The sequence below is a fragment of the Felis catus genome, chromosome F2 (genome assembly GCF_018350175.1).
Source record: "Felis catus isolate Fca126 chromosome F2, F.catus_Fca126_mat1.0, whole genome shotgun sequence".
Taxonomy (NCBI): Eukaryota; Metazoa; Chordata; class Mammalia; order Carnivora; family Felidae; genus Felis; species Felis catus.
This window is the reverse complement of record NC_058385.1, coordinates 57254864-57273803: the sequence shown is the minus strand read 5'-3', so window position 1 is coordinate 57273803 and position 18940 is coordinate 57254864. Positions and strand designations below refer to the sequence as shown.

General features: G+C 35.6%; 1 protein-coding gene across 7 annotated transcripts in view; it reads left to right on the top strand.

Annotated features, from left to right (window-relative positions):
- CSMD3 (CUB and Sushi multiple domains 3) overlaps nucleotides 1-18940 on the top strand; it is a 1245869-nt gene that overhangs the window by 854619 nt on the left and 372310 nt on the right. For all 7 annotated transcript variants that reach the window (XM_045049906.1, XM_019823045.3, XM_019823042.3 and 4 more), the window contains one exon: nucleotides 807-995. In XM_045049906.1, coding sequence (XP_044905841.1) covers nucleotides 807-995 — 189 coding nt within the window. The remainder of the gene's footprint in view (nucleotides 1-806; nucleotides 996-18940) is intronic.

Genomic DNA, 18940 nt, shown 5'->3' with positions numbered 1-18940 from the left:
ACCTAGAATGTTAAAAGTATATCCAAATACATTTTTTAAACAATAGAATAGTATATCAACATGGAATAATCCCTTTTGTTCTCCATTGAAATTACAAGGTAAGTGCATGCCCTGGGAATATTTTTAGATAAGCTACTTCTTCTTAGAATGGTATATACATTATAATATTGTTGTTTAATCAACTCTACTCTGTTATACCTTGAAGAGTGTTCAGCTGTTCATTTTCATGATGTTCATTCATTGCTGGCGGAAATTGTCTTATATAAATCTATAATGTAACAATTTTCAGCATGTGGGCATTTCAGTCTTACATAAACCATTGCCTCTTGAACCCCTGTGTTTTTCAGAATATGGATTAATAGAACTCTTTGTAGAGGAGAGGCGAAGAGCCTTTGTCATTTAGATTAAAACCATTAAGTAAAATGCATTTCAAAAGTGCAAATGATCTCATCCAAAATGTTATTTTGTGTTTGAAAATATGCATCTCTTGTGCTATTATTATAAGTCAAAATCAGTGAAATGGAAATGTTTCTAACGCAGAGAAAAGAATAGGAGATAAATAGCTACATTTTCAATTTATCACTCGGAAGGTGACATTTTCTCATTTATATTGAATTTCACACATAAAAGTATTTATTAAGCTATTAGATCTTTCACAAAAGAAGAAAAGTATGTGTGTCATTAGCATGCTTCACTTATTAAATGTCTGACTAAGCCCGGGAGCATCCAGTTTGCAAACAACAGCAATATATCCTTAAAAGTGAATACTATCATTTTCTTCGTCCTTCTCTCCATCTAATTTACAGAATATAACCTCGAACCTTGTGAAGATCCTGGAATTCCTCAATATGGTAACCGAATCGGGTTCAGCTTTGGGGTTGGTGACACTTTGACCTTCTCATGCTCATCAGGTTACCGCCTGGAAGGGACGTCAGAGATCATCTGTCTTGGTGGTGGCCGACGGGTGTGGAGTGCACCTCTGCCAAGGTGTGTGGGTACGTGGTCAGCTGCTTTCATTTGCTTGTATGTGAGTCACTGTCCATGGAGTTGCATGGTTATACACCCTTTGTTCTTTTATGATCTGCTGAATTTCTTCATTTATTTCATATCGGTTATTTCTATTTGTTTTTCCACTTGGCAATCTGGTGTACCTCAGTTAACTTCTCAACTGCTCCATTTAAGCGACCATGCTTCTAAATTTGTTTTCAGATGAAGGGGAAAGGAATCAATAGATATATAAATAGATGATTGATAGATAGCTGATAGAAAAGAGAAAGATAGATAGATAGATAGATAGATAGATAGATAGATAGATAGATAGAAAGATAGAAGAGAGAAAGAAGATAGGTGAGAGAAAGATAATCGTATTTTGAGAACTTACAGAACAGTTCATTCTTATATTCTATTGAGAGATGATTTCCCATGGCTTACAACTGAAGTTGTGGCGATATTTTGTAATTTAGGATTCACATTCATGAAAGATGATCGTGAAAGAAAATATGGCAAATAAATAATAGATAATTTGAGGGCTATCAAGGCATGTATTGACTCAATATGTACAATCTATATAATTACTCTATTATGATCAATGAATTAAACTGGCAATTCATTTTATATTGTGAAATAAAGCATAACAATAGTTACAGTATTGCAGTTTGGAGCCACCACCCACACCAACCTTTGAAAATTAATATTTTAACTGATGAAAAGAAAAAAAAAGATTTTTCCATAGGTAAAATGAAGGACTTCTTTTTTTTAATGTTTTGTTTATTTTTGAGACAGAGACACAACATGAGTGGGGGAGGGGCAGAGAGAGACAGAGAATCCAGAACAGGCTCCAGGCTCTGAGCTGTCAGCACAGAGCCCAATGAGGGGCTGGAACCCACAAACCGTGAGATCATGACCTGAGCTGAACTTGGATGCTTAACAAACTGAGCCACCTGGGCGCCCCTGAAGGACTTTTGACTAAGACTTAAGTCATTTCCTATTTAAAGTAGGAAAGAAGGAGGCAAAAATTTCTTCGGGTCATTAGCCGTTCTCTGGTTGTCAGTATTTGCTTTGATGACAGAACTAGATACAAATGGTCATTTCATAATTATTTTATAAAGCTGTTAAAACTCTCAAAAGCATTTAATTTGAATTTACTTTAATTGTAAATGTAATTGTGGTTCGCAGATCGGTATAAGGTAGAATGTGCTACCACTTCAGGCAAAGTATTAGAGTTTTGATCTATGGTTCAAGACCTTGTCTTTTCTATGCAAGCAAAACACCCCAAAGATGAAAAAGAGAATGAACAAGATGCCCTCTATGAGTTACTCAATATATTATCGAGTACACGAAATGTGGGAGTTCCTGTGGGTCCCCAAATCGAGTAAGAAAAATATGATCTTCCAGGTTAATGTGGGTCTGAAGGCTTTTATAGTGATGAGATTGTTTTCACAGCCTCTGTGGGTTATATAACGGACAAGATGATATATAACAGATGAAAAAATTTTTTAAATCCTAGGCTTTTATAGAAATAGCACAAACAACCACAGAGGCTTGAAGTTGGGAGGCGATGAGCACATTCTCAGAGAATCTTTTCAGAAAGCTATGTACCTTGCAATCTTTCTGGTTTCGTTTGTTTTGTTGTTATTTTTTTTTTCCTGCTATTTCCAGATTTGGAATTCCCCTCTTTACCTGAATTTCCCCCATTTTAATTTTTGGCTGGTGTGCATATTTTCAAAGGGCACTTAATGACAACCTTGGGAATAGTTCAAGTGAGGTCTATTGAGTGTGTGGGTTTAGATGGCGGTCATTTGATATTGGATTAATTCTTCTTTTTTTTTTTTTATAAAAGGTAAAAGATTTCTTCTGGGTTAATTCACTCCTCTAAACTTCATTTTTTTTTCATCTGTAAAATGGTTACAACAGTGGTACCTAGTTCATTGTTATGAGTTAGTTATGAGGATTAAGGGATTAGCCATGCCAGTCAGACACCTAATATAATCCCAGGAAAATAGGAAGGATTCAGAATTTAGATGTTATTATAACACTTACTATATTGCGTATACTCTGCTATCTATCCAGCCCATCAATCTAGTTTATAAAACCGATTATAGTAGGGAAGAAATCCCATTTTATAAAACGCTAACATTTATGAGGGTCTATTAGGCTCTTTCATATATAGTTATCTCATTTAATCCTTACCCAAATCCTGCTATTATTGTCCTCCCTCCCACCGTCATTTTTCATCAGAGTAATCTTAGCCTTAGAGATTTTAAATAACTTGCCCAAGATCCTCAAGTTTGTAAGTGGCAGATGTAAGGATTTGTATGAAGTTTTTCATATTCTAAAATCCAGCTTTTTCTCACTAGGTGGTTTTATCTCAAAAGGGTCCAGGCAAAGGTGAATCTTGAAGGACTCCTTAAGGACTCTAAGGCAGAGTTAATATTTTCTCTCAAAGTATCAAATACATACCAGGCAGGCTGTTACACAGGTTAAGACATTGTTTGTGTGTATATTTTTAAGGTTTAGTTCATATTTACAATAAACTTTAATAAATGGAGTTATGAAAATCTGACTTTGCAAAAAAATAACTTTAAGTTAGTTTTTGTTTTATTAAAGTATTTCTTTGAGACTAGGTTTATTTGCGCCTAAATCTTTAATGGGAAGGATGAATAAAATCAACCTGTGGACAAATTTAGAAAGCAAATTATTGCCATGGGAATTTTCCCCCCACTTTCAAATAAGCTGTGCTTGCTTTTAAGCTTATTGAAATTTACAGTTAAGCCTATTGACTTTAATAAATTCCACTGTAGGTATACATTTAAGTTACAAGATGGGGAGAAATATTCCTTCAAATTAAATGACTTTTAAAAACTTTACTTCTCCAGTTTTCTTTTAACTTTTCTTCACTACTCTGCCTGTGCTTTAAAAGAAATGTGTTCCTTTTTGTATTTCTGGTTCCGTGTATGCATATGTATATATTTCGTATTTTGTTATCTTTTCAAAGTTCACAGTCTTTCGTCACATAAAATGCAAATTATTTGTAAGTATTCATATGAACAGACCCAATTTTACCAATTCTCATTTATTTGGACAGTTTTTGTTTCTTTTTAGATTTTTTTGTACTTTCATTTTATCTCTCATGCCAATTCTCTAGTCCATACTTGCTTAAAAACTGTTGTTTAGTCCTTAGCATTATCAACCTCATAGAAAGCCTATGTTATAGATAGTGGCCAAATTATAAATAGATTGTATTCCAAAACTTTGCTTCTGTTTCAGTTTTTTGGAATCTAAATGGTCTTTCCCTGGCACAAGGTTGCAAATGATGGATACATTCCCAGAACAAACCATAGATAAGGTTTCAAATGTTACATCAAATGGAAAGTTAATACTAACATTTACTAAAATTATATATATATATATATATATATATATATATATATGTATGTATATATATTTCTTACATAAGTTATGTAAGAAGGGGTCTGACTCTTTGGACAGTAAAGCAACTGATATTCAAAACTAATTACAGAAACTTTGTATATGTTTATTTTTTATTCTTTGTTTAGTGTATTAATTGCTTGGTGTCTTTCAGTTTCTATTGGTAGGGTTTGGTAAAAATTACCTTAGTTGTGGATGTTAGACAAGTAACAAATAACATTTTCACTTAACTAGTTTTTCTGAGTAACCTCTGTATCTATGTTTTAAGGTGATATTGTAACCACTAAAATATAATAACACCATAATATGGTCTTCACAATCTATAAAGGATTATATCATGTAGTGTCTCATTCCAAAAATCCATCAATGCTGTGAAAGTAGATTTAATGTAACTGTTTTATCATGAAGATACAATGTGTATAAAAAACACAAACTTACAGTCCGAGCCATGGCTGTCAGAATGTTCTGAGTCCCAGGCTTGCACTCAGTTCAGAGTAGCACACTGCTGTCTTTGACTGGAGGTTTCAATAAAGTTGGGAGGAAATCTGCTCTTAATTATAGTGGATACATGGCTTTGGAGAACTCGTTACGTTGTCTTCTATTTTAATCAGAGGAAACTTCTTTGACCACGACCCATTTATCAGGGATTACTTATGTGCAGGGGAATTTGTAGAGGCAAGAGAAGAATCTTCATAGAAATTGAGAGCATTAAAGTGCAGAAGCAGGGATTTTTCTCCCTAAGAAGTGGTCCCCATTACTAGCACATAGTTAATATTTACACTCCAGCCTTTCCTAAGCTGTGTGACCTTTGGGAAGCTGTTCAGATCTCTTTCCTGCCAAGTTTTCTCAGATGTAAAATGTGGAGAATCACATCTATGGTGCTAGATAGCATATAGCTGTAAGCAATAAAAGACATGTAAGTAACCTAACACTTCAACACATGACCCTTGCTCAACCAACCTGTTTCTTCTTCTTGCACCTGCAACTCTTGATTTTTACGAACCAGCAGGAGAGAAAAGAGAAGAAAAGGAGATGAAAAAGTTTAATGTGCTATCAGAAGCTAGGTATTTCACACATACAATCTTATTTCCTATTGAATGATCAAGATGAAACTTTTATCTTAAAAAAAATGTATACCCATAACTACGTTTACATTTTGGAAGAGATAAAAATAATCAGCAGGTAAAATGATATTTCAGTGAACATATTTTATATTTAAGTGATTATCCTGGAGAACCGTGTCTCTATTGAAATGGGTAATCTGGTCATCTTTTTAAGTGGCAACAAAATGTCCAAAAGCAAAAAAGTAAAAATAAAAATAAACAGTATTAAGAGAATTTATTACTTTGAAATAAGAAACACTGCCCTGTTTCCGGTCAAGAAATGAGTACCAGATTTCCTTTTCTAAAGTTCACATGACAAAGAACACTGGAATTTCCATTATCATCTTCCTAAATCAAGAAAAAACTTGCATATTCTTATTCAGCCTCCAAATATACCAGAAATCATGCCAGGTCATGTTGCAAATAAACAAGGAGTTAATGAAAGAACAGATTGTTTTGGAAAGTAGATTAGCAAGTTCAGTGTTAGTAATGACTTGTCTTTAAGCAGGAGTCCACACATTTTAAGAAGCCCACGCATTTTGAAATCATTTTAAAAACATTAATTCATTCATCCTCAGAGTCCCCCCATTTAACACATCTACTTCTATTTCTAATTTTACGTGTCATTGATTTTTTTTATTTGACCTTGGACAAGTAACAACATCTTTCTTTAATCATATGTCAAATGAGAAAAATGATAACTCTGTATTACATATCTACTCATTTTTCTCACTTTTCTGACTTTTTAGGTCATATATTCTGCTTGTTATTTGTTATTTAGTTTAAAAATGAATGTTAACAGTGGAAACAGGGTACAGCATATATGGGAACTCTATTATCACTGTAACATCTCTGTAAATCTAGAACTATTTTAACATTAAAAAAATTCTAAAAATTAGGGAAGTTTGGGTGGCTCAGTCAGTTGAGCATCTGACTCTTGATTTCAGCTCAGGTCATGTTTCCGGGGTTGTGGGATCGAGCCCCACATCGGACTCTGTGCTAAGTATGGAGCCTGCTTTGAGTTCTCTCCCCCTCCCTCTGCCCCTCTCCCCCATTTGCAGATGCTCTCTGCTCTCTGTCTCTCTCTAAAAGAAGCCTATATATATATATATATATATATATATATATATATATATATAATCACTCAAGTTAGTCAGTGCTGTAGATATATAGCCATGTAGAAAGCAAACTAGTATTAAGAGATCTCCCTGGCTTTCAGATGCTACTATTAATTAGCTGACTGACTTTAAGCAAATGCCTTAATTGTCTATGCTTCTCTCTTCGACAAAGAATGGTACCAATATGAGTTCTACTCAACCCAAATATTTCTGGTAAAGATAGCAGAAAATATTAGATAGAAAGTTTCTTGATAAATTATATACCCAAATGTATATTTATATTTTCTGGTATAGTTATGACTGGGTGCATTGATTTCTTGACAATGTAAAAATACGTAACATTGATTTACACTTGTTCAGTGCTTTACACTTTGGTTTTTTTGTTTGTTTGTTTGTTTTTGAGTTACTTGCTTGTGACCTTACAAAGCAAGTCAAGGAGGTACTATTGATATTTAACAGCTGAGAAAATGGTACCTGGAAAAATTATAAGTAATGAGTGGAAGATTATGCCAGAAACCAAGTCTTAAACTTTTTAGACCAGTGCTGTGATATTCCAGATGGCATTTTTTTAGTATTATGTACTGATGTACTATTTGGGAATACTACTTTTTTTTTTTTTAATGGAGCAGACCAGGGGTGAGCAAACATTTTTTCTGTAAAGTACCAGGTAGAAAATATATTGGGCTTTACAGCTTGTGGTCACAACAACTAAACTTTGCCTGCGTGTCCTAAAAGCAGCAATAGACAATATATAAATGAATAGGTGTGCCTGTGTTCTAATAGAAATTTACTTACAAAAGCAGGCGGTAAGCTGGATGTGGCCCTAGGGCCATAGTTTGCTAACCTCTGCAACAGATGGGCCAAGCTGAGTCAACTTAAATATCCCTCTGGCATTTGGGAATTTACTACTCATCATTCATCTCTAAGGAAATTAAAAAAAAATATTTCCCTATTCTCTATTTTTTAATTATGGGTTCTGCTTATTAAACTAGCACGTAATTTACTTATTTCTAAGAGAAAAGATGTCTCATGTTTCTCCAGAAAGATTAGGATGGGGTGTGTGTGTGTGTGTGTGTGTGTGTGTGTGTGTGTGAACACTGATGTAATTTGTGGATAACATAAAACTGTCTCCAAAACCTCCTATATACCCAGATCTGAGTACCAAGTCTGCATTCCCAGCTGTACACTGGACCTCTCCATATGGATGTCCTCCCACGGGCACATTGACTTCACATGCCAAACAGAACTCATTATCTCCTCAGCCAAATCAGTTCTTCCTTCTGCACTCTTTATTTCAGTTATGGCATCATTCTCAGCCAGGCATCCAACCTAGAAATTGTGTCATCTTTCACCACCCCCCTCTCTTTCTCTCAATCCATATTGGAATCATCACTAAGACCTACCACCTAAAGCTGTTGCTCAAACTTACCACCATTTCTGTTTTCGCTCTCATTATTCCAGACCAGCTCTCATTCATTGGTCCTCGTAAAGAATAACATAATAGCACAGTTAGAATGTGTGCTAGGCATTGTGTTAGACTATATATAGTTTTTTCTTGTACATATTCCTTGTAAAAACCATTTGAGAGAATATTATTTTCCCACTTTATAAAGTAGCTAGATTAATTGCCTAACTTTATAAAGAGCTTAACATGAGCTCTTTCTGATTCCAATGCTCACATCATAGCAATTATATATATAATCCCATTGTATTATCTCTTCTAATTGGATTTTCTGTTTCCAAATTTCATCTAATTTATCTTCAGTAACCCTGTTAGTTATATTTGTTTTTATTGACAAGTAACAAATTACCACAAATTTAGGAGCTTAAAACAACACATGTACTTCCTCATGGTTTCTGTGGGTGGGGAGTCTTCGCACAGCTGAACTGAGTCCTCTTCTTTGGGTCTTACAATCTCCAATCAAGGTGTTGACTGAGTTCCGACCTGAGGTTCAGGATTCTTTTCCAAGCGTACAATGTTGCTGGATGTAATCGGTTCCTTGTAGTTATAGGACTGAGAAATTCAGTTCTTTGCTCAGTTCCTAGAGGCTGTCTACAGTTCCTTGTCATGTGGACTTCTCCAATGTGACCATTTACTTCATCAAGCTAACAGGGAGAGTCCCTGTAGTGAGTTACTAGCAAGATTCAGTTTTATATAATGAAATATAGTCACAGGAGTAATGAGAAGCAAGTTACAGGTCCCACTCAACTCAAGGGGAAGGATTGCACATAAATAAATGCCAGGAGATGGGTATTATTGGAAGTTCACCCTAAAGTCTGTTCTCACCAGTTATCCTTAGATGAGATTATAGGGGCGCCTGGGTGGCTCAGTCAGTTGAGCGTCCGACTTCAGCTCAGGTCATGATCTCACAGTCTGTGAGTTCGAGCCCCATGTCGGGCTCTGTGCTGACAGCTCAGAGCCTGGAGCCTGCTTCGGATTCTGTGTCTCCCTCTCTCTCTGCCCCTCCCCTGCTCATGCTCTGTCTCTCTCTGTCTCAAAAATAAATAAAAACATTAAAAAAATAAGAAGAAAGATCAGATCAGATCCGTTCCCTACATAAATCACTGATTTCCCATTGCCTTTTGGAAAAGGTTGAAATCCCTTAAGTCCTTTCTTGGGTGGGCCTTAGTGTCTTCTAGAGTCATTCTTCCATATGCATTCTGGAATACAGCCACACAATGCTACAGGCCATTACCAAACATGCCAAGCAGTTTCTATACATTAAGATGTTAAGAACATGTTGAGGTTCTAATGCATGCAAATGATCAAACTTTCACCTGTATTGGCACAAGCAAATAAATAATTTACCTCTAAGACGGTGCATGCAAAGGTATAGTGAGAAAGCACTGAAAGTGTTCTTTAGTAGCTGGAGAAGGCTTTGCTTTTTAATCTATTGAACTTCCATTCCTATCATCCGACCATAGATCAAGACACCATTGTCTATCATTACTTACCTGTATTATTGTAACAGACTCTAGTCTCCATTCTTTTCTCTCTTCCCCAAATAGTAGATGTAGAATGAACTTCCTATGATACAAATTCAATGATGTCACTCTCTCATTTAAAATTCTTCTACTGTTCTCCACCTCCACTGTTCTCCATTGCCCCTAAAATTAATTCTGAATGTTATCCTCTTACTCGTGTCCTCATTCCATAATTTGGCCTAACCAATTTGTTCTTCAGGCATACTTTATTTATCCATCCTGATATGAAGCCTTCCTGACCTTCAAAGTATGTGTGAGATGTCCTTACTACAGGTTTCATGAGCTTTATTTTTGTATTTCCCCTTTCTAGGTTTCATAATGCTGTATTGAATTACCTTTTTATCTACAGCAGTGTTTAGCATATAGAAAGCTTTCAGTAAATTTGTTGAGTTGATAAAGAAATGAATATATTATAGCCAAAGCTCCTTTATTTTTTTGCATTTTAAACTCACTAACTTTAATTTATATCAACAAAGCTCTACTTCAGAGGTACTGTATTCAGCCTAACACAAATAAGGGACTCTAATTGCCATTTCAGCCTGGACCATCACACTGCTTCCTAGTCTATAATTCATTTGCTGTGCAGATATTAACACACAACCTCTCAAGTTTAATAAGTAAATCAACTAACCAACCAACAATGATGACGCCCCAAAAGACTACTAAGGGAAAGCTTATAATTATGATAGAAACAAAAAAGATAAATTTATAAAAATTGAAAATGGTGAGGAACTGTTGAGTCTTTTACATGTGGATGTAATAAATCCTTCCGCAATATGTAGTGAAATTCGGAGCTCAAGAAAGGAATAGCTGGCAATTATTTTCAACAAAATGAAAAGGGAGAAAGAAAAATGTACCTGTTAGAAAAACTCAGTATCCACAAGAATGAAAAGAAGCAATGCACATGTCCTGTTTAACAGAGCTGCATAGAGGACTGTGAACTTAAACTTTTATAATTCATTGGGATTTATAAACAAATAGATTTACAGAGAGCCTTTTATAATCTAACTGACTTGTTAGCAGATACACATCTAAGCTTACTCGATTATACTGAGTTCGGCAAGTGAATGCATACTGTTTCATCTCATGACTGTGAGCCCCTTGAAGATGGAGTCTGTATCTTAGTTATCTTTGTACCTCTGTGTGTCTACCATAAACGGACATACTATAGGTGCTCATTCATTCTTTATAAGAGAGTAGAGGGGTGCCTGGATGTCTCAGTTGGTTGGGTGTCTGACTTTGGCTCAGGTCATGATCTTGTGGTTCGTGAGTTCGAGCCCCGTGTCAGGCTCTGTGCTGACAGTTCAGAGATTGGAGCTGCTTCAGATTCTGTGTCTCCCTCTCTCTCTCTCTCTCTCTCTCTGCCTCAATCTCTCTCTCTCTCAAAAATAAATAAACATTAAACAAAATTTATAAGAGAGTATAAAGTTGGGGTGTCTGGGTGCCTCAGTTGGTTAAGCGTCCAACTCTTTTTTTTTAAATTTTTTTTTCAACGTTTATTTATTTTTGGGACAGAGAGAGACAGAGCATGAACGGGGGAGGGGCAGAGAGAGAGGGAGACACAGAATCGGAAACAGGCTCCAGGCTCTGAGCCATCAGCCCAGAGCCTGACGCGGGGCTCGAACTCACAGACCGCGAGATCGTGACCTGGCTGAAGTCGGAAGCTTAACCGACTGCGCCACCCAGGCGCCCCAAGCGTCCAACTCTTGATCTCAGCTCAGGTCATTATCTCAGGGTTTGTGAGCTTGAGCCCTGCGGCAGGCCCTGCCCTGACAGCATGGAGCCTGCTTAGAATTCTCTCTGCCCCATTCCTACACACTCTCTGTCTCTCTCTCTCAAATAAGCCTAGAAAGAATCTTTAAAAATATTGTAAGAGAGTATAAAGTTAATACACCACATGATCATCATGAACCAACTAAATCAAAGTAGACTATGACCTATCCATATTGGTGACTCACATTGAAATGATCTTCTGTGTTATTAGAGTCTCAAATTCTTTGGACATTTTTTTTTTTAATTTTATGAGGACTTAAAATATCAGACTCCTAAAAACACTTTATTTCCCTTATATGTCCTCATGCTCTGACTATATATTTGTAAGCCAAAATCTGCCTGCTAATTAGAAAATTAGAAGATAAGTTAGTTTTGGTTTTAAATAGAGGACACACACACTTCTTTAGAGAAAGATGAGTTACAGAAGAGGGGCAAAAAGTGAAGTATTTACTGGACCTAAATTCTAGGGACATGTCCGTAAGGCAGTTGCAAAATTGAGGGTCTCATACCAGCAAGAATCACCAAAGTACCAAGGGAACTTGCTTTCTGTGCAACCTCTAAGTGATCTCCTGATTTTCTGGAGAATGTGTCCAAGTTAAGAAATACGTCAAGCATATTCTTCTATCGTCTGTATCTAATAAACTTAACCTAGACATAATAGGACATATGATTTTTAAAAAAGGGATATGGTTAGAGCTCTGAAGAGTGTGTTAAAGAAAAATAAATGCTAATATTAACCCAAAAGTATGAAATTCATCAACTTTGTTATAAGACAAACTAATTTTAGTTTTTAGCCTAATATATTTTTACTTAATTCGAAGGTGACTGGCCTATGGTTCATATTAGTGCCAGATAAGAAATATTTTACCTGACGTAATAATAAAAGCTAATATTTGCTGTGTGTTTACCATACACCTAGCATGGTCTTATGGGGTTTCAATGAAGATCCCGAGGCACAGGGAGGTGAAGTAATTTTCCGGAGGAGTATATCCAGACGATATTTCATGTGAAGCAGGTTAGATTGGGAGCAGACTTTTTGCTATATGTAAATATGAACCGTAAAGAATAAAAGCATTAAGTAAGCCAGTGTGATCATATTCTGTACGTGTCCCCAAACCGGTTCTTGCTTACAACAATGACATCTGTGGCTCTCAGGAAATACTATCATTTGGCAGTGTAGATAACTGGAGGAGATAATTAAATGTTATTGCTACTTGTAACTGAATTAGATTTTGATGCCATGTCTCAGGAGAGGGTAGGATTTAATTGAAGTTGCAATAGACCAACAGTACCTAAAAGCCTTTTGAAACCAGGAGGAAAGGTCATTGTCACATTAGGCAAATAGATTTTAAAATTACTTCTAATTCTATGTTTTTATAAAGTCATCATGTCTATTCATTTTGCGTATATGGTGTATAAATTTCTTCTCCCCATTTCAACCTCCTAATGAAAAGAATAGCAAAAACTATGCATGCCATTAGTACAGAGGTTGATTCCTAATAAATGGTTTTATTATTTGTCGTCTGGTAATGCACTTAGCTAAGATATGTTCAGATGTACGTAGAGCTTTGAAAACAGACAAAAGAACATTGGAACAGACCAGGGCTATCAATTAAGAGCGGTGCATTGTACAAAAGAACCAATCAGCCTTAAGTTCAGTGGCACTAATTGGGGTAGGTTTAGCGTGAGTCCAGGAGAGTAAGACTGTGATTATTTTGCATAGTAAATGCATTCACCCCCTCATCAAGGGTGTGGAATAAAATAAATGTCATCGTTTTCACCATTATTTCTGTTGTTTAGCTGTTTTCTCTTCAGCTCAAGCTTTCCGATCTCAAATCCAGCTCCTTCACAGGACAAAGCAGCTGAAGTCATCTTCCTTTGTTTATTACACCAAGACAGTTGCCATGGAAATAATATAATGTTATAAAATAAGCATCATAAGTTAAATCCAGAATCAAGAAGGGACGTATAAGTCAGGTTTGAAAGAGTGTGCTTATTTAAATAAACAGTGGCTTGGCAATCATTAAAAAATGTCAAGGTGAATTACTGAGAAAACAGAGAAAAATGAACTTCGGGCTTTTGGATTTTTTTTGCAGATTTTAAATATTGCCCTTCAAGCAGGTGTTTTAGAGAAAAGGAGTTAAGGGATTACTAACCCTCCTACAAACTAAATTTCTAGCTATAAGCCGTTTTTCTACTCTGCATTGTACTCTAGTACTCTTGGTAGCTCCCTTTGAATCCCAGTTCAATTATTGGTATGATCAGTGCATAGGTAACATTTCTTTCTTCATGTGTTTTAATCAGTCTACAAAGACTGTGTTTCAAAAGGTGATGGATAGTTTTTATTTCATGCATTTTACTGTACCTTTCTGAATTTGCACTCATTGATATTTTATTATGCTTGGCTATAGAGTTCTGCAGATAGAAAATATTAACCTTTTCCAATCCTTTAAACTTGGAATCTCAACTGAATCCGATCACTACTTTCTGAAAGAAATCCTGAGTTTTGTGTATTTTTGAAAAGTTTAGATTTTTTTAAAGATATTGTTTTGTTTTTCTAATAATGTAAAATAATTTCCCCCATGTCCAGTCATGGTATTCTAAACCACTTTTTGTCATTTGCCTGGGTGAAACACCATACAAGGTGTTCACCACCATATGGTTGCCCCTTCTGTAGAAAGAAAACCAAGTTATATCTTTTTCTACTTGGAAACTTAGTAGAAAAACTCAGATTATGATCTAGGCTGTGTATGCTACCTAATCCCAAATTCATTTATTCATCTAATACATATTCATTTGATGTTGCTCCATGGTGGTTTAAAAGGCACCCTGCCCTCTTCCTACTATGTGAGGGCTAATAAAAACTATCTGGTGAGTTTTGTAAAACTGAAAAGCGCTCCACTCTACTGGTAAGAGCCTCTCTTCTACCCACTTCCAGCCCCACCACTCTTGCCCATGAAGTAAGATGACTACAATAATCAACCATGATCACTATGATGGTATGTATTACCCTCAGGTGTGTGGAGTTAAAACAAAAGGTTGAGATGCACTGATAAAGAGAATAATGTAGTGAGGTTCATTTCAGTCCACATTTTCTTGTGACCTTGGAAAAACATTAACATGCCATTACAGGTTTTTTTCTCAGGCGCAATTTCAAGAATATCATCATTGACTCTATGATGTTTTGTTATTTTTTTTCTTTTTTTCTGATCCCTTCTCCTGTTACAGCTTCATTTGATTATATGTCATTTATTGATCTCACAATCTTTCTCACAGAAGTTGAAAAAAAATAAACACACAAAGAAAACCTAAAAAGAATAAATTGGAATAAAGACAGCATGCAAATTTCTGAGGCTTAGTGAACATGAAGGGATTTGTGAGTTGTTGGTTAGTCAAAGCCAAATACCCTCAAAATGGAAATCATATCTTTAAAAAAATTTCAGCCTTTTAGTAGTCTGCCAAAAGCTATAATGGAGAGAGAAGAGAAATAATGTTGTTGAGTGCTTATCATGTACATGGCGGCATGCCTGGTACTATGAGGTTTTTCTCTTATTAACTTCTTATGGTAATCATATTAGGTACATATTCCTATTTCTACTTCCCGTATTGAGAATGCAATGCTCAGAAAGGCAAAGTGGTTCCCATCAAGTGTCACAGCAAGTAAACACAGATTCATCTATCTTCCAGATCTTGTAGTCCAAATTCTTCATTCTTTGTTTATTTGAATTTTTCCACAGTTGCATTAATGACAGAGAATAGTATTGTCATTCTGTGAAAATCACTTGTTTTTATTTTCTTCAGGGGGAATAAAAAGAATGGTTTGGGGGCTAAATTTAAAATTATGGAATTTGCCAAAGAAGTTTTCCTTGAATTTGTCTACTTAACTTTCTGGATAAGTATTTCTATGATATATTTAATTCACTCTCAAATTTTGAAGGCCATTAAAAGACATGTTATGCAAGTTACATACATTGACCATAGAAATGTTAAAAATAACAAGAATCAAATTTCAATAAATGCTGTGATATTATCCAGCTAGGGTTAGAATTATTCTTTTCTTTGTACATAGGTAATGATGTAACATGGGAAACTTCCAAAAACCTTAATGTCTATAGCACATGATTTTTTTCTTCTTTAGGAATATGTTTCCACCACTCCCTAAAATAAGTGTTGTTCATATTAATGGATCAGGGTTCTTCTGTCATTAATCTCTCTGATATCTTAGCTCTGGGCATCTCTAAAACTCAGCTCTTTGAAATTTATTCTCTATTCATTCATTCATTCATTCTCATCTATATATTCATAAGTTTGTCAAACTTAGTTTGACAATAATGGTTGGCATGATGTTCTAGGTAATGGTGACATAACAAAGATGATATCAACAATTATTTTACTAGAACACATTGATGGACTTAGTATGCTATCTATTCTATTGCTTAACAAAAAATCAATTTCTGTCTCTCTCTCTAAAAAACAAAACAAAACAAAAAAAAACAAAAAAAAAAACTTAAAAAATTAATCCAGTGCAACAGATATTTAGTGAGCCTTGAGTTTGGTTGTCAAAGGTAAAAATATATAACAAATGCTTTCTCATCAGGGGTCTCCTCTATTGTAATGGGAAATAAACACTTTAGACTAATTATGACATCATGATATGAGAATGGGAAATAAACCCCATAATATAGCAGAGTGGAGTAACTTTTTTTTCCCCAGGAAGGATAGACAATAGCTTCTCAAAAAATGATATATTTGTGGAAATGAGGTGGATTTTACCAAGTAGAAAAGGTGGAGATAGCCCCCTAGGCAAAGGATATAACATAAGTCAAACAGGTAAAATTAATTTGTCCACAAATCTGTTTTGGCTTTTTCGTAGCTCTTTTCTGAGTCCCAGTTCAATTATAGCTGTAGTCAATATGTAGCTAACACTTTCTTCTTTCTGCTTTTTAATCAATTCGTGAAGGCCACATTTCCTACGATGATAGATAGTTCTTATTTCACACATTTTTCTGTGTTGTTCAGAAACCTGACTATGTGTTTTATTAGAATTGATATATTAATAAGCAGCAGCCCTGTAATATTCCATATGGTACACAGTCTGGACTTGGGAAAAAATACCCCCTAGGGTCAAATCATGGCTTCACAATTTAGTGGTTGTGGTGAGTTGGACAAGATATTTAACCCCTCTGACCCCCATCTGTTGCAAGCTGGATAAGATATTTAACCAACTGTCTCATTTGTAAAATAGAGAAGTAATTTTTTAAAAATATTTAGATTTACTGAGTTTTTACTATGGCCAGGCACTCTGCCAAGTGATTTATATATATTAACCCATTCAATCTTCTCAACAAGTATCATGCACAAAAAGCATTATTATCATCTCCCTTTTACAGATAAGACCAATGAAATACAGAGTAGTTATTTCACTTAGATAGCTGTGTGCCCAAGATAACACAATGCTCATTGCCTGACTTTTACATTGTTAGAAAGAGGCCCTATGAATTCAATACGAAGGAGCTTAAATTCATTCTTTTGCATACAGACCAAATTAGAAGGCCTACCCTGTCTTCAGGAAAGCTCACACTGAATATAGCATTCATCATTGCTTGTGCAACAGAATGGGGCTGGACAAAATGAGAGGCAGACAGCATTTGGACGATGGAGAATCTTCTATGGTATTTTAAGGAGCAATTGAGACCCATGAAGATGTCTTAAGCAAAGAAAAAATATAGTCAGATTTACAATTTACGAGATCTTTCCAATATTTCCATGTATGGATGACAGATCTGAGTTTCCTTAGCTTGAGTTTGCTCTGCTGAAATTAAGGAAATCCATCAGGGAAGCGTTTTAGTACCTTTTACGTAAGCTCATGGGACAAAGTAGTAAAATGGGAGAGGAGGAGGCACTTTTAAGTACCAAAGATTATTTGTGTTAGAGATCTTCAGGATGTTTGATTATAAACTCCCCCTTAATGTGTTCACGTTACATGCAACAGCAGTTATTGCCTAGTAAGATCCCAAGGCCTGGAATCAATTTAGTATAACATCTCCAATTCAGAGGCAGATTCTTGGCTTCCTGGTCAGAATTCACAGAACTCCTCTTTTATATTCTCTTCCACTGCTTTTATCTCATATCCCGACCACAGACTATTCCAAGAGAATGGACTATTCCAGAACACACTATGCCATTTTATATACTTAGGTGTTAGGTTTCGTGTATACTCCTCTTGAGTATACCGCAGAGAGAGAATAAGGAGAAATACCCACCCCTTCTGTGGCATGGTCTCCAGGCTCCAGCCAGAAGAAGATTCCAACTGCATACACAATCTGGAAATTATGGGAGAGGTCCAGGCTGAGAAAAAATTTACAGGTTTTCAGCATATAGATGCGACTGCAAGCCATGAGTTTGGATGAGATAAGCAAGGGAGGAAGTGAAGACTGAAAAAAAAAAAAAAAAAAGCCAAGCCCTGGGCCTCACCAATGTTTAGAAATCTGGGAGATAAGAACCAGCAACGGAATTGAGAAAGAGAAATCTGTAACATGGGGTAAGGTTAACTGATGGGTTAAGAGGCTGACGTCCTAGAGGCTAAGGGAATAAAAATTTCAAGGAGAAAGGAGTAAACCTTCCCTTAATGTTGCCTCCACGGGTTAAGTAAGATGAAGGGATCAAATATATGTAACGATCTGAAAATCACTGATGAACCTGACAAATGCAGTCTTAGTGAACTGCAGGGGTGTAAGTTCAAGAAAATGGGAGGGGAATTGCAGAGTGAATTTAGACAACTCTTGTGAGAATTTTCACTAAGAAGATCTGTAGAGTGAAGCGGTAGATGGGGGAAAAGGTTAAGTCAAGAATTTTTCTCCTCCAACTTTTTATGATAGACATTTTCACATATGCCCCAAAAACATCCATATAGGTACCATCAAAGTTTCACAATGATTATGATTTTGCGATATGTATTTTTATATTTTTCTTTCTGCAATATTTTAAAGTACATTGCAGACATCAGATATTTCTCTCCAGAATATTTTCATAGGCAGTTCTATAAATAAGGTCGTCCCCCTGGATAATCATAATATCATTACTATGGCTGGAATCATTTAATATCCAGTCTATCTTCAAATTTCTCCCAGGTTTCCCCCACATGTCTTTTATAGCTATTTATTTTCCAAAATTAAAATCCAAATTCAGCTTCACACTTATATGTTATGATTCTTTTAGTCATTTATTTATTTATTTATTTATTTATTTATTTATTTATTTATTTATTTATTTTTTCTGTAAGATGACTTTTTTGAAGAGACTGGGCCAGTTGTCATGTAAAGTATTCCATGTTCTGGATTTTTTCAATTGTTTTCTTGTGTCATTTAACTTTTTCAGTTATACCACTCTCCCACTGCCACCTGCCCCTCTTGCTGTTTCTCATGCAAATAGCAAGTCATGTCCAAAGACTATTAGTTGCTGGTTAAATTTCTCCCTTTCTCTCCTCTCTCTCTCTCTCTCTTTCTCTCTCTTTCCACCAAAGTCCTTCATGGG